The sequence below is a fragment of the Trachurus japonicus genome, chromosome 1, assembly GCF_045865225.1.
Source record: "Trachurus japonicus isolate A0001 chromosome 1, Traja_1.0".
Classification (NCBI taxonomy): domain Eukaryota; kingdom Metazoa; phylum Chordata; class Actinopteri; order Carangiformes; family Carangidae; genus Trachurus; species Trachurus japonicus.
In genome coordinates, this window is record NC_140907.1 from 15157678 (window position 1) to 15174317 (window position 16640).

General features: G+C 41.1%; 1 protein-coding gene across 5 annotated transcripts in view; it reads right to left on the bottom strand.

The window, feature by feature from the left end:
- The window catches only part of rhbdl3 (rhomboid, veinlet-like 3 (Drosophila)), a 58460-nt gene that overhangs the window by 6548 nt on the left and 35272 nt on the right, over positions 1–16640 (bottom strand). For 4 of the 5 annotated variants that reach the window (XM_085774625.1, XM_085774606.1, XM_085774615.1 and 1 more), the window contains 4 exons: positions 15800–15958; positions 10235–10459; positions 9011–9159; positions 4137–4249 (listed from right to left, as the gene is read on the bottom strand). In XM_085774625.1, the coding sequence (XP_085630751.1) occupies positions 4137–4249; positions 9011–9159; positions 10235–10459; positions 15800–15958 (646 nt within the window). The remainder of the gene's footprint in view (positions 1–4136; positions 4250–9010; positions 9160–10234; positions 10460–15799; positions 15959–16640) is intronic. The other variant, XM_085774646.1, reaches the window with a different exon arrangement.

Genomic DNA, 16640 nt, shown 5'->3' on the forward strand with positions numbered 1-16640 from the left:
AAACATCAGGGTACATTACACTGAAGACATACTGTATATAATTACAGAAAGGGCTCTGGTGTTCATAGATATCAAATCACCATGCAGAGGGATGATAGGATGAGCCATGGCATCTCAATCATGATTCTATTTATGGGAGTGGGCTCCAAATGAGGCTGGAGACACACACGCGAAAAAGCATGCATATTAGCACAAATTCAGCGTACAGATGTGCAAACAATAACTCACTGCATAGTGTTTACAAATACATCATTTAAACGTCACAGAAAAATGAGTGAAACTGAATCCTCTTGATGCCCATGTAAGAGTTAGAGTTAAATTATGGAATACTACATGATGTGAGCAATAACACCACTACACTGCAAACACTGAAAATGATTTGTATAAAGAATCAGTTTGCACATGTACCAGAGAATGGGAACCCCAGTGGAGTTGTGGAAGTAATGGAGTTGCATGTTTTTGTTCTGCCACCAGTTTTTTATTCTTCCACGGTTTTGAGATGAGGAATGGGGGATACACAGTCCTGAGGGAATTCAGTGATAACATGTTCTCTGTGTAACAGAGTTTGGTGCACACAATGTTTCCACATTGTCCTCTGCGCCCTTGTTGCCAACCACAGACAGGCTTTGACCCATCTTGGATGCAAGAGGAAACACTCTTCCTAACTCAATTGAATTCCATGAATCTGTGACCCCAGCCTCCTACCTACGAACCCCACCCCCTTCCCAGACAGAGGAGAAACAGTTTCCCTGATTTATTTACAGTTGTAAAACCCACCCGATGTTTTCCTGCATGTGTCTGATAAACCTTCAGAGGGCCCTGAATTATTCAAAATTCTCAGGGATAACCCCAACTGAGTTTCAGATCGGTGCATTTTCAAAGGAGTGTGTGATTGAAAGTGAAATGAAAGAAAATTTTAAAAGCTGGAACTGACATTTAGCACCAGACAGAAGTTTCTTCTTTTCCTTATGTGTGGCCTTCCCAGGTGTGTGAACCATAATGACAGCACAGCACGGTGGTGTAATAACAGCATCTGACTCACCAGGTCATTAAACGCTGTAGAGTCATCTAAGCTGCAAAGCGATTACACACACAAACACACACCCGCTTATTCTCAGAGAGGCACACACACCGTTATCTTCTCTCTAACACACAAACAGCGGGGGAGATTGATTCATGTAAGATTCCAGGTTCTTTTCTTGTCTGAATCAATCCTGCACATAATTAGTTATAATTAAGGTAGATCTGGTAACAATACATTTAAAGTTTTAAATGAACCATCTATTAGAGCCTTTTAAAGTGCTGTAGATTACTTAGAGAGACACTGAAACACTGATCTGGTGCAACTCCACCTTGTAGTTCCTATGTTTAGGAAGTGTGTCTGAGCAGGGTGACCTCCATCCCTGTAATTAACTTGGTTTAATAACATGATTATAGCACTATGGTCGCAAGTGCACACAAACACACAAAGACGCACAAGGGCACAGTCTCTCGTAGTCCCTCAGCAGGCCCCAGGAGACCTGTACTTTTTGGAGTCAAAAGTGGCATTTCATTTATCTTTGCTGCTCCCACACACTGCAGAGACACAACCAGGGGGGGTGGGGGGGTTATAACGTTGATCATAAGGAAAATCTACAGTTTCACTGCGTGTTGAGTGAATTGAATTTACAAAGTCATTATTGTGGCCTTTTATGAGTGTGTTCCACAAAGTGCCCCCCCCCCCCCGTTAGGGTTGAGTGTCTATAGAGGGTCATCGACCTCTCTCTGAGTCATTACTTGACCCCTGAACTCTGCCTCGACCCCTGTGTGTGCCAGCTGAGTCCCCCCTGTCCACTAGCTTGTTGTGTTGGCTGTACGTAAGTAGCAAATGTAAAGTCATTACTTGTGTTGTAACTGTTTACATTACCTAACGCTTGACGAAAATCCTGGATTAGATAATAAAAAAAAGAAAAATATGTAAGAAATGATCAATTAATATGTTATTTTTTCAATTCACTATTACTGAAACAATGTTTTACAGTGTTTGTTATGTTTTGAGTAAAAAACTCAAACTCATTTGTAGAGAGGGATCAGTTATGTCACCAAAAGGGTGCTTTCAGTGTTATAGTGATGTTTGTGTTTAGTGTGGTGCTGTGTGTATTTTATAGTTGGGTCATTATGTTTTTTTAAAGGCCTGTCTAGGGATGAGAAATGCAAATCAGCATAGGCCATAAAGGCCTGTGGTATGTGGCTGTATTCTCCTCCATAAAATAAACATTAAATAAATAAATAATGAGCATGAGTTGTGAGGATGTACAAGTATGTACACAATACATTTTGAAAAACAATCTTTACTGTATATTAAATTATTTTCATGGCTCTCTATATAGTTATAATAAACTGTCAAATAACGTATATGTCACAATACAATATTACATAAACTGCAGCCTTTAAAACACTGATGCATGTAAGTCACTAAGCCTACAGTAAAAAGCAAAGATCAGCTTATTGATCCACTTGTTGCTAAGTGATAAACATCTCAAGAGTTGTGACGTTGGACAGTGTCTGGTCTCCTGCTGCTGCCACACAACAACACACCCCAGTCAGACACAACAAACCCAAACATCAGAGCCAAAACAACCAGAGCATGCTTCCCCTCTTCCACTGGTGGTCGATATCTAATTAAAACAGCCAATGGTTGTCTGTGCATGCGTGTGTGTGTGTGTGTGTGTGTGTGTGTGTGAGAGTGTGAGTGTGTGTGTGATTTATGGTGCGTTTCCTCCTCATTTCACTGCGAGGTTAATACTACAGGCCACCACATCTGGTGTCCCCAGGGTGTTTGTCACTGACCCCTGCTGCTCTGTCTCTCTATCATGCACGCACACATACATACATACACACACACACACACACACACACACACACACACACACATGGACACGGACACATGTGTGCACGTGCACACACACAGTAATTTTTACAAATTTATGAATTATTTAATGAAATTGTACTGGGATTCATATCCCAAAACCTTAACCTTTGTCTATTTTTTCATCACATGTGGTGCACACACACACACACACACAACCACTTTTTTCCAGCCAGAAGGCATCTCATTTCCATCCACAAAAAAAGATTACAAAAAGTAGCCCAAAATTTCCACTCCAGTTATCTTGTAGCTGGAAGTGTCACCTCTGGTCACCACATGAATAAAAAAACGACTAAAATGTTTGGTTATTGCTGGGAAACCAACACTTGGGTGGATGTGGATGACTTTGCTAGTGTGTACTGGAAAACAGAGCCAGGATAACAGAACACAGAGACGCAGGCTTACTGTCTCAGCTGAACATTTTGAAATGAGATGTGTGTTTGCATTCTCGCTCTCATTTGCAGTTCCCTGCTTGGTTTCTCCTAAATCTCCCCTTTCTCTTCCTCCTCTCCTCTCCTCTCCTCTCCTCTCCTCTCCTCTCCTCTCCTCTCCCATCTCTATGTTTCTCATATCCTGCTGCCATTCTCTAAACCATCTCAGGTTTATTAACACTTATGAATTCATCTCCCCTCCTTCGTCTCTTCTTTCCCTCACCCTGCCGCACACATTTCCCCCTCCTATTTCATTATTACTCTGTGTGCGTCTGTCATAGGCTACCTTTGGGGACAAATTCCAGGCGAAACACCAGCGAATGGCTTTTCCAACTGGTTAAGGTCAAGGTCAGGGTAAGGGTTAGGAAAAAAATGCAAGAAAATTAATGCAAATCTATGTAATGTCCCCAAAAGTGACCTGTGACTTGTGTGTGTGTGTGTGTGTGTGTGTGTGTGTGTGTGTGTGTGTGTGTGTGTGTGTGTGTGTTTCACAGACTGAGCTCTAGTATTTGAAATGACTCTCTTTGCTCTCTGCAAATGGACATGACCATTGGGGGAGGGGTACTTTGATGAGGAATTGACTAGCCCTACATCACACCACATCTGATAGAAAGACAGAAACACAAGGCCATCTGTCCACACACGCACACACACATGCCTGAAAATTTTTCTCATTGACCAGTATCGGATGTGTGTGTGTAGATAAGGGGGGGGGCAAGTGGATGCAGTGAATGGACAAGGGCTTTGTGTATGTGTGTGTGTGTGTGTGTGTGAGAGAGAGAGAGAGAGATGCTCACCTGCCAGCAAACCACACACGTAGACCAGTCCGATCCTCAGGGCTCCATGGACCATTTCTAGAGGGACTCCCACCAGCAGCTGCATGGCCATGTTCAGGCTTAAGTGTTCAATGCTGTAACACACACACACACACACACACAAATTAACCTCTGTAGAGCTAAAGCAGACAACATGTTGGGGTAGCAGAGGGACATATCTGAAAACATGGGCAACTAAAACCAAAACTATCCGCCTAGCTAGACACTAAGTGACGAAATATGTTTTGAAACTGACTAAAAGTGATAGACAGAGACAGAGAGAGGATGCTGAGAGTGGGCCAGTCTGCTTTCTTCTCTACCGAGGCCTGTTTTCTAGCTGATATTTGCACTCTGTTTTTGTTTTGGCAGTCGGCAAGGAATGTTGCTGAGCTGCTGACAGGATTACAAGGTTTGTGTGTGTGTGTGTGTGTGTGTGTGTGTGTGTGTGTGTGTGTGTAACTATTGAGTATAATATGTCAGAAGATTAATAAGTGTTCCTCACAATACATGATTGAGAGAGCATTTTGATTGAACGCTAATGAGATCCTGAGAAATACAGTCTGTTGTGATTCTCAGCTGTAGAATGTATTTTTTTATTTGTGGTATCAAACGAGACAAACTCAACACGCCACCACTCACCCTTTGCAATAGGCACTGTATTTAGATTCAAAAGCACCTTGAAAATAACCTATTTTCCTGCCAATCAATACAATGCTCCGAATGTGAAAAAGTGTGGGGTAATGTGATCATATACAGCGCAGAGCCACATTCTTCCTGTGGCTGTTACATGACTGACAGGAGACACACTCAGCTGTGGCACCACACAATGACAACAACAGAAACTGTGACAAAATCAAATTCTGTGTTTATATTTGCTGCGAAGGAACAGCAAATGGCTTCTTCTATGAGGAGGGCAAACAAGAAATACATCACAAGCGACAGCAACTGTGCACAGACATGACCAGAAATAAAGGGGAATTGATTATCATAAGTAAACAAAACAAAACAAAAAAACAGTATGAACCTTTGATAAAGTACAAAAGCAGTAACAGAGAAAATCTTCAACGAACAGCAGTTTCCACAACAAAATGATCATATTAAAGTTCTCAGATCAGTCACTGGATGCAGCACTACAGAGTGTGTGGTTGTTATCTTAACACATTATCACCTGCCTGCTCCTTCTAAGACCTTAATATTATGCTTGCTCATACGCGCACACACACACACACACACACACACACACACACACACACACACACAAACAGAGAGAGAGAGAGAACATCTGCTCCTTCATCAAACCACTCCGTCGTGGCCTTAAACTGATAATCATCAACACACTCTGGCGCACTCAAACATCACATTTGAGCACAGACAAAGACGCACACACAGAATCACAGCCAGTGCAGTGTGCACACATAGAAATGAACTCACACAATCACAATGACATGCACACGACACAGAAAAAAAAGGAAAAGATAAAAGCCATGCGTGTCGGCTGCAAATTTACCCAAATCCGCTCACGGCTTGTGTTTGAGTGTGATGACTATGAGCGAAGGGGAAAAGCTTCTTCGTGCACACACACAGACACACAAACACACATCCACTGTGCCCTTCATGGCTAGAAAGCCATTCCAGCCAAACCTCAGTCAGCAGCTCAGACACATTCGGGTGTCACTGCAGATTCCAAAAGAACAGCAGCTATAGCATAATCCGGCCACTTTTGTCTCTTTCTCTCCATCCCTGTCTCCCTCAGTCTCTACCATTGTCTCTCACTCTCACTTCACTCACTGTCTTTTATCTTCTCTCTCTAAATTACACTGTCATTTCTGGTTTGCTGAAAGAGAGATGACAGAAAGAAGCAGAGAAAGAGCGACAAGATGCTTTCAGGCGTCTCCTTTCTCCACCACTTGACAGTTTGATGGACTGAATTTGGCGAATGTGTCTTTTTCCTGACCGTGCATCTTTGGTGACAAACACACACAAACACACACAGGACACGCAGACAGCAAAACACGAGACAAGGCCAATAATCTGTTTAGTTACAAACAACTCAGCCTCCTCACACCACAGCGTCGACACAGAGGATCGTTCCAGTTATCAGACAGACAATGGGACACATTGATTAGCTGGGAGAGGCCAGTCCACACGCACAAGGACAACATCACTCCAGATAACAACATCTATCTGTTTCTACGCGGCTAATGAGGCTGTGAGGGATGGTCTCCACTGTCAGGCAGATCTGTGGATACCCATGAGAGCTCCTATTGTGTCCAGATGAGCATGGTCTTTCAGGACTCTCAACTAAAGCATTGTCTAATCTCCTCATTTTTTCATCTGTGACTCAACCAAACTACAGTTGAACTTGACCAGTGGTTCAGTTGACTGCACAATCCAAGCACTAAGCTCGACTATAAACCTTTTCACAAATAAAATATTGTGAATGTGAACAAACGCACTACATTATCACCATTAGAACTATCAGTATTCAACAAGCGAAGATTGTATCGCGAAAGCATTGTTTATCATAACAGGACAAACCTTTCAGGACAAGGAAAAAACAAAACAAAGAAGAAATCTTCTGCTTCGTGATTTAAAGTCATAGTTTAGTTTTGCACAGTGAATCTTCCTGGGTTTTTTACAGCTGCAATAGACACACTGTTTATGTGTGTGTGTGTGTGTGTGTGTGTGTGCACTGTGTAGACAGTGAGAGCAGGGAAATATAGAGAGGGGGAGATTCTGCATGCATAATGCTGTACTGAGGGATGTTTTGGGGCCAATATTTACACACTGTTTTAGTGCCGAGAATTGGGAAGGATCAGAGCTGCTGAGCTGTTGACAGGATTACATGGTTTGTAGGTGTGTGTGTGTGTGTGTGTGTGTGTGTCTGAGAGAGAGAGAGAGAGAGAGAGAGAGAGAGAGAGAGAGAGAGAGAGAGACAGACACAGAGAGAGAGAGGAAAGGAGAACATAGAAGGAGTGCTATCAGTCAGTCATAAGGGCTTTACAAAATACAGAGTCACTTTTAATGATGTGAGCAGTGAGTGTTGAGCAGCGTACTACAGCGTACTAGTAGATCAGGGGGTAAAAGGTTTTCTTATGTTATTTCATTTTGAATGTTTTCCGTTCACTCTTTAATGATTTCCCTAGAAATAAAGAAGCAGAAAAAGATGGGATCTAATTTTTGATGCTACATTAATGATACCATGCGGACTCCAGAGAGGCATCAACACAGTTATTTTGGGTTACTCTGTCTTCAAACCTGACAAATATGAATTTATCTGGGCAATAAAGTCATCTTTGCTTATTCGTTTCTTCCTTTAATTATGCCTGTTGTACAATCCACATGAGCTCTTGCCCTTGTAAAGGCTCATGTTCATCACTCATACCCTCCAAGGCTTTATTAACATGTACCCGGTCCACCTTTGTATGCAGGGAAGCTCATGAATGTGACTGTCTGTATCTATGTGTGACTTCTGGACAAATTCAGCAGGTTGTGTCAAGCAGTAAGCAAAGGTTATTCTAGTAGTGAGTGATCATTGAGACCATCATATAGATTAAAAAGTTGTGCAACATTATATAGAGTTTTGATTGAGGATTGCTCAATATTTAAGAAACAAGGTGTCAATGTATTTGTACTTCTCTTTTACATAGTCATTAAATTTGTTGAACCATCACCATCTACTTCATCTGCCCCACCTTCACTGGACTCGTGTACCACTTGGTGAATTTTAAACAGCGCAAACTGGCAGCAAAACCACAGTGAGTGAGATTTTAATTTGTGATTAAACCGTGTTCCATTTCAACAAAAAGCAGCAATCGCTCAGAGCTGATGAGCCGTGTCAGTAATAGTGAGACCGACTAAGCATAAAGAGGCATAATAAAATTATAGAACCATGTTTTTAAATTATGTTACCAATGGTTAAATTTCTCTAATGAATGAATAAGCCTATGTATAACATACTGTGCAATTCTATGTCATGTTAGAGTCATTAACACTTTATTTTATCCCTCTCTTCATCCCCTCTAGTTTATCTTTTTACCACACACTCACACAGTCATTCCAGCTCCTGTCTCTCCCCAGAACCTGCTAATTAAATTATCATTTTATTAGTGCTCACTACTGACCAAGACTACATTTACCCAGAAGGGTAATTAAACCTGGATGACCTGGCCTGGACTGATAATAAAAAATTGAGAGGAGAGGAGAGGAGAGGAGAGGAGAGGAGAGGAGAGGAGAGGAGAGGAGAGGAGCTAGGCTGAAGAAGTTTTATGAAATGATCTGATTATCTGTCACTTGAATCTTTAGCAGCATCTTTTAGCAGAAGAGAGTAATGATGATGATAAATGTTCCCTATGCTCCGATAGGACAGCAGCACTACAGTGTATACACATTACATTAATAATCCAATAACAATGCTTGTTTGACAATGTGATACTTAAGGGTGTCCCACCGCATATTATTTATCACTTGCTTATTTGTTTTGTGATTTCACGTACACTGATTTTACCTAATAGTATTTGCTGTATCCAAAGACTTACTGACATAGAACTCTTTAACAAAGGGGCATGTCATATTCTCATCTCCTATTTCTTGCCTTGTATATAAATCTCGTTCTTATTCATTCTTGTGCTCATTGTGTTTCACTGAAAAATAATAAAAATTTCAAATGTTATAAACGCGAGACCACCAAAGGCATCAGTGCCTCTAAATTTGTTTATCAATGTGTAGTAGTTTCATTCCACACATTTATATTTTGGATGCTGACAGGGTTACAGAAGCGCTCAGTTGTGCCTCTATGAAATGCAGCAGGGTGTAATGCTCATAATTAGAAATTCAATAGCGAGATGTGAACTCACCCAGTGTGCATGAAACAGTAGCTGAAGAACCTCCAGGCCTGGGCTCGGAGCTGGGGATGGTAAGGTAAGGGGCTCTTTAGGAATGACGGGCTGGACACCTGCAGGACCAGGCGGTCCAGCTGGAAAGCGTAGTACATGAACACAGCTACCTAGAGCACACAGGGACCAATACCAAGTGAGTGATTTAGGAATGATGGCACACGACTGTGAATACAATTAAATAATCAGAATCATAAAACAAAACCATTGCTCTAAGATGAAAGTTGAACACAAACTTTGAACTTGATTTATTTAAATATACTCAAGAACTATGAATTAAATTATTAATTAATTAATAAATTATTTAACATCAAATCTCAGATCAAGGTTATTTTACCAATTTTATGAAATACATGCACATAATGATATTTGAGAATTGACTTTTCTGCAAAGACCTGAGGTATAATATGAAAGAGTTTTTGTTACTTAAATGATAATTCTGTGGATTAATCTTGTAACAAACTTTTTATGTTTACATTCAGTGTTTGAACCAAAGCACATTGAAAGCATCTCCTGTGAGTCTGCTCCTCAGTTCCCATCAGCCACCGTCTCCAGCATGTTCTTGTTCTTCCCCTCATCTCCCCAGACCTACAGTAACTTCCCAAGCTGTCCAGCAGATGGCCTCAGATTTTCCCGTGTCTCATCATCTGATTTTCCCACACACCTACACACCTGTTCTCCCTCCACCTGCACCTCATTCCCCTTCATAAACTCATTTGCTTTTCCTACGTTATGTTGCTTAGTGCTTCCTGGCTCCTCCTTTCTGCCTGCCTTGTCTGAGTTTTGACCTTTTGCCTGTTTACTGGGCTTTGGCTCCCTGCCTGTGCATTATTGGATTTTTTTTCTGTGCCTGTCTGAACTGTCTTCACTGGTTTTGACCCTTGCCTGCCTCATCATCCCCTGCGCCTTTGTACCACTTTGTGTAAGTAAAATCACTGAACTTCATTAGCTGTGCTTCAGATGTCACCGCCTTATCCCATGTGTTCTTGTTACCCTGCTAGCACCAGCTATTTCACATTAGTTAGCTTCCTCTTCTTTCTTTACTTCTAACTGTTACATTGTTATGTTTTGCCTGTTTAATTTTATATCACACATCTGTTTTCTGTTGTATCATTTGCATGGTTGCACCACACAGTTGTTTTACAGCCTTCTGCAGTTGGTGGGATGCTCATACATACAATTTACCTCAGCAATGGTGATAGCCAGGATGAGCAAGGGCGGGGGACAGTAGGTATAGCTGTCAAAGTACCACTTGCGGTCGACTTCACGGGGCAGTGTCTCATAGGCAACGTGTCGGACCAGCCGTTGGGAGAGTCCCAGGCCGACCTCATCTCTGAGACTGCAGCCTTTCAGCTGCCTGCTCCCCTGCAGAATGGCCCTCCGGAAACTGTTGGAGCGCTTGTTACTCATCTGGAGAAGAGAGGAAGGAACGGAGGAGGAGGAGGAGGAGGAGGAGGGAGTGAGAGACAGGTCAGAGATTGTTATTCTCTGTTTCATTATTTCATCATTGTTAGCACAGAAGCTTTTCACATGAATCATATCCTATTTGCGAATTTGTGGTTTTAGTTAACACACACAGTTTTTGACACTTCATTGTGTAATGAATATTCATGAAATGTCTTGATGCACAACTAGAGATGAAACACTCTGGGTACAGGCCACACAAACACGTGCACACACACACATGCACGCACCAATTCTCCTCCATCAAGCACACCGACAGACCCCTCCCACATCGCTGTGGCAACAGAATGCCTGTATCATTACCTAGCAACCACCAAACCCTTCTCCTCTCCCCTCTCTGTCAACCAAGAGTTCATTTCTAAACACATACTTGTCCTTTTTACTTCATCATTCAGAGTATTTCAGTTACAGCAGATCTCTGCTTTTTACAGCTGGTGAAACGACTTCTCTCGTCTAAAGCGCTGACATCTCTTTTGATTTATTGCATTCATTTTCCTTACACAGGTGTCACATTCTTCATTTTGAAACTCTTTGAAACGCCAGTTGACTAACTGATTAGTTGATAAACATAATATTTTGTAACTGGCATCTGTTTTAATGATCAAATAACCATTTAAATCATTTCTCAAGCAAAAATGCCAATTATTTATGGTCCAAGCCACTCAGACGGGATGAGTGGCTGAACATAGACTGTCTTTGTGAACTCTAAATGACCTCATCCTCTTGGTCTATGGGAGGTCAGAGAAAAGATTCAAAATGAGAGAATAAGCTTTTTTCCTATCTTTACATGCAGTTACAGAATTTTGTTTGTCCCTGAATGTTCAACAGAAAAAATGTGAACATGTGTTTTCATCTCTAAGTGTTTCCACCGTGCAGTGCAATTTAAACAAATGCTGTAAGAAACATCTGTCCTGGCCTGAATGAGTGTATCTATCTATAAAAAGGTGAGACAATAACATGCCATCAAAAGGATGAATATGGATCAGATGCTTAGATCAATTCAAATGTCAGATTTCAAAAAGATTTAACAGCAGCTGAGACAGCCAGAAACCATTTCTTTGCATAGATGTTTTATCACTGCTGTCACAGTTTTCTTTCTAATTTACGGCTTTGTACCTTTTTTATTTCACTTGCCGAGTGTTTTACAAGACTCTCCATGACAATGCAATGACTCCCGTCCCACTTCTCTCCTTGGGCTCCTTCCCTCTCTCTCTCTCTCTTTCTTTCTCTCCGTTCAACATCTTTTTCTTTCTTTGCTCTGTTTATGTTACTCTCCATCACCTATACCACTGTGTTTGTGTCTCTTTGCAGGAAGCCCTATGTGCAATAGTAGATGTGTTTTAAGAAAATAAGCATAAGTTATATTGTTTTCTGCAAGAGCTGAAATTGGCAAAATAGACAAATGTAATGTTCTTTTAGTATTGTAAAGAGGTGGGTAGATGCCTGCAACTTGGAAAAATTACGACTTTAAATTGCCTCAGAGATTTAAATGTGTAATAAAGCTTGGGTTGATGTTTACTCATGTATACACAGAGACTTTGGAGAGCAATAAGAAACATCCTGGTTTAACAATGACAAACTAATTGGGCAATAATGTGAAATCAAAAGCATATTTCACAAGTCATTTGAAGTTGATTAAGTTGAAGAGATACGTACAAGATAAAAACAGAAAGAAAATACTAATAAGAGGGACAGATGTAAAATCAAATCATCAAAATCTGTGTAGGAACAGTTGGCTGATGGTTCTGCCGGCGCTGTTTAATGAGACTTTTAGTGTCTTTGCAGGGATCACTGTTTGGAGATAAACTTCAGAAAAAGCCAATTATTTCAGTCTTTAAGGCAGGCAAAGAGAACTGTGGGAAAATGATTATGGGTTACCATGGCCACTTCCAGACCACATACTAAAGCACACGCACACACACAAGCACGCACACACTCTCACACACACACACACACACACACACACACACACACACACACACACACACACACACACACACACACACACACACACACACAGGCATGCGCACACACACGCTCTCTCTCACCACACACACACACCTCCCCCAGGCAGCTATGCTCTATAAAGACAGTACATTCTTCGTGTGAAGTGACTGCAATTCCTCTCCCTTTTGCACAACACAAAAGAAAGAATGACGTTCTGTCTGTTTACCCACTGGCAAGAGGAGAAGGGAGAAGGGAAGAAAGGAGGTGAAGGGGATAAATGGCTGTTCAGCCATCAAGAGACCATTGCACTGTTTGATTGATGGAACACACAGTCGGATGAGAGAGATATAAGTAAGAGAAAGACAGAGGAAGAAAGTAAATGGAAATGAGTGACCAAAATAAAGAGTAACAAGAGGAGCAGTGTAGTGGTTATCACAGAAATGCCTGACATGTCCAAAAATAGGTGGAAACCTAAGCATTATGCTACTCCTCTGATTTCAGCCTCTCTACAAGATTTTAAAACCTGGCTGTAGGAATTTAGTGAAACCATTTAGTGCTCAGATTGAAACCAGCTTGGTAACAGCAGGCAGCTAAACAGGTAAACATTACAAATGCCCAATTAATCCATCAGGGATGGGATCTCAGAGCAGTTAAACCTGTTTGTTTGATATTTTGGGAAGTATAAACCTGTTACTGAGCCGGTTTCTGCCTGGGACAGTCACAGCGTGATGTATGAAAAAAGAGGGAGACAGATAGATGGAAAGTAGAAAGTGTAGGGCTCAGACAAGGAGGAAGCAGTGGAAAATAAGATGAGAGCTTATGTAAAAGGAGAGAGACAGAGGTGAAGGTAAAAAGCGAGAGAAGATGGAGGGAAGGAGAGGCAAAGAGAAGAGTGAGTGGTGATTTGGACGCCGACTGTGACAAAGCAGTGAGCAGGCAATTACTGACAATCACATTGATGGAGGAGCTGCGGTGCAAAGGAGAGATGGCGCAACAAATAAACCCCTCACAGTTTGTCTCTGTATGCTCTGGCCCTCCTCCTCTCTTTCTCCCTGTTTTCCCCTCTCTCTCTCCTTCTCCGGGGCAGAACGGCTGGGGAGATAAAAAAAACAGAAACCAGGCACTACCAATTTACCTGAAGAATTATAACTCTCTCTCAAGCTCCCACATTGGATTTAAACTTTGATCTTTATCTCACAGACCATTCATGTCTTCCCTGAGAAGGTCTATTATATCACGATTACATGTGTCCCATTTCTTTAGATATACATAGGCTTTTTCAAATAAGTCTGCATTTACATGTGTAGAAATCCTTTCCCTGAACATCATACAAAAGTGTTGCTCTTTTCAAAATTACAACATTAAGAATTAGTTACCATTACTATTAGTTAAATTGTGTATTTAATTCAAACACAAGATAAAAGGTAAAAGATTTTCATTTGACATTGATTTCAAAAGGAGAAAAACAGCATATCCTGATTTAGTAGCTGGATGTGTTACATCTTCCTCCTGAACAGACTTTAACTAACTTTATTCATTATCAAATCCATCAGTAAACTTTCTGTCAACTGGTAGTAACTAGTCTTTACACTAATTGATATTACCATTATCGGGGTGCCGTGTGGCACGGTGGGTTGAGCAGGCGCCCCATATGCAGAGGCTATAGTCCTCGCCGCAGTCAGCCCCAGTTTAAATCCCCCATCAGCTGGCCCTTTACTGCATGGTCTCTCAACTATGCTATCAAATGAAGGCACAAAAAAAGGGCAAAAACAAAAATATATATCTTGAATGAAAGGTAGTTTTCTCTTGATGGATTATTAGTTTGGTCTATATAGTGTAAACATTTTACTTAATTACTTAATCAATTTTAATTTTACCTCCATAAATGTAATTAGTGTAGGATTACATAAAAGAGAGAAAACCTTTCCCATTTCAGAGGAGCAGGCCAGTAAATGTTTGCCACTTAAGCTTGATAAATGTCGAACTAATCAAATTATTTAAAGTCAACTAATTGTTTCGGTATTTATTCATTCACTGCACAGCCATTACCATAATACATGTCACGTCAGTCTCTCTTAATTCCCACCCACTCGCCGTGTATTGCTCTCTGTGTTTAGCTCCTGTTGTGGCTGACTCAGTAAAATTAAAAAACATTGAGTGGGTGGACACAATAGCCACTAAGAAAAAAAAAGTGAATGTACTTTCAAATGTACACACTTGATTCCTGTGTCCCACTTCCAGTAGCACACCACGACCCACAGGCTGTCACATGACTTGGACGCCCCAAGAGAAAACCAACAGCGGAAAAAACCCTTTGACATTTTTCCAAGGTTCCTACAGGCCTCATTCCTCACCCACTGCATCGGACAATAAACAGCTCTGAAGAACAAGACAGAGAGAAAAAGATGGACACACACACAGCCCCCAATGAATTCCCTACAGTCTGTACAAACTCATACCCCCCATCCAACCCCCAAACCCAACCAATAGTTGCTGTTTACCACACAACTACTCCCACTCAAAGACCACGCCGCATAGCCCTGGGTCAGCAGTTCAGTTTCCCATGAGAGAGACAGAAGAAAACAGAAAACGAGAAGGTTATGAAGCAGCGAGCATGGCTGGAGATGCTTGGAGAGAGACCTTGGACAATCAGCAGCAGGCAGCGCTTGAAGGTGAGAGTGAAAGTAGTGCAAGGTGAGCGTTAAGAGGGGGATTTATCACCAGACTGAGAGTCATTTCCGATTAGGACGACTCTCAACCTTGTGGCTGAGCTGATGTTGGAAAATGGATGTAAATGGAGAAAAGTCTGAAATGTGACATAAAATCAAAGTGTAGATAATGTAGACAGTGAGAAGGTGGGATACAGACATCGTTTTGCAAGTTACAAGCAGTCTCAATTGAAGGCTTGGAAAGCCTAACTCAAGATACAAGTCAAGGCCTAAAGACTTTCTGTTTTAAGTCTTAAATGGTCCTTTCACCAAATATAACGTGATTTCATTTTTAGTGAATCAAATTTGTGTGTATTATTTTTAAATACTATTTATAACATTTAAACATTCTAGTGTTTTTCATACGTATACAAGCATGGTTTTATAGATTGATTTTAATTATGCCCATCAGGGAAATGAGTGAGTAAATGCTCACATTTTTATGTATTCTGGTGAGATGAGGGTAAGGAAATCAGAGTCTGGACTCATGAAAGACTAATCTAACCATATATTTAGGTTTTCCAACATGAAATTCGACACACAATGTAAAAAAACATTTTGAATATACAATGTGTATGGTGACAGTGGCGCACTCATGTCACTGAGCCTGTGAAAGGTTAAAAGATCTCACCAGGTTCACAAAGTCCTGGTAGCAGATTTTTCCATCAGCGTTGCCATCGGCGAGGGCCAATAAAACTTCCAGTTTGTGGGGGTCAAGCTCAGAGCCGTGCGTTGCCAGCAGGTCCCTGAACCTCTCTGTACTGATGAAGCCTGAATTCTCTGGGTCATACTGCAAGTGAACACACACAGACAAAGCAAGATAGGATTACATGTCTAAATAAAATCTTTTTGTGGTCTATTTTAGTAAATTTGTAGGAAGCTTGAAGCTAATTAAATGATCTAGAGTATAGGCACAATCAATGAGCATTAACATGTTAGAAGCTCACACATTTTTCTGTGCAGCCAAACATCAAAACCTCAAAATATCCATCAGCAGCAAAGTGGTCTAGTGAGTTTGAGCATCTTCAAGAAAAAAAAAGAAAAAGGATAAAGCCATAATTGCTCAAAAAAAAAGAGGCCTAGACTGTTGAGACGCAGCAGTTACTTTTAACAGCTTTGGATTTCAGCTAGAGATGACGTTGAGTGCTGCATTTAACCACAGGAGCCAGAACACAGGAGCCATTCAAAGACATCTGAAACCCCCCAGATATTCTGACAAATCCAAAGATTTTTTTAAAAAAAAGATGGAAATTCAAAAGACCTACAAAGCAGTGATTACTTAAGCATTTGAATGTGAAAAGAACTCTGCACTTTCCTACAGCTTTGTTTCCCTTGACATGGTGGTCCCACACACTCCTTTCTTTCCTTTGCACTTGATTGCTTGGAATCTCAAACCTTAAGTGGTAATTTAGGGTGAAACCTCCACTTAAAAATCTACAAATACATTAAAAAAAAACATTTTGTTTGTGACT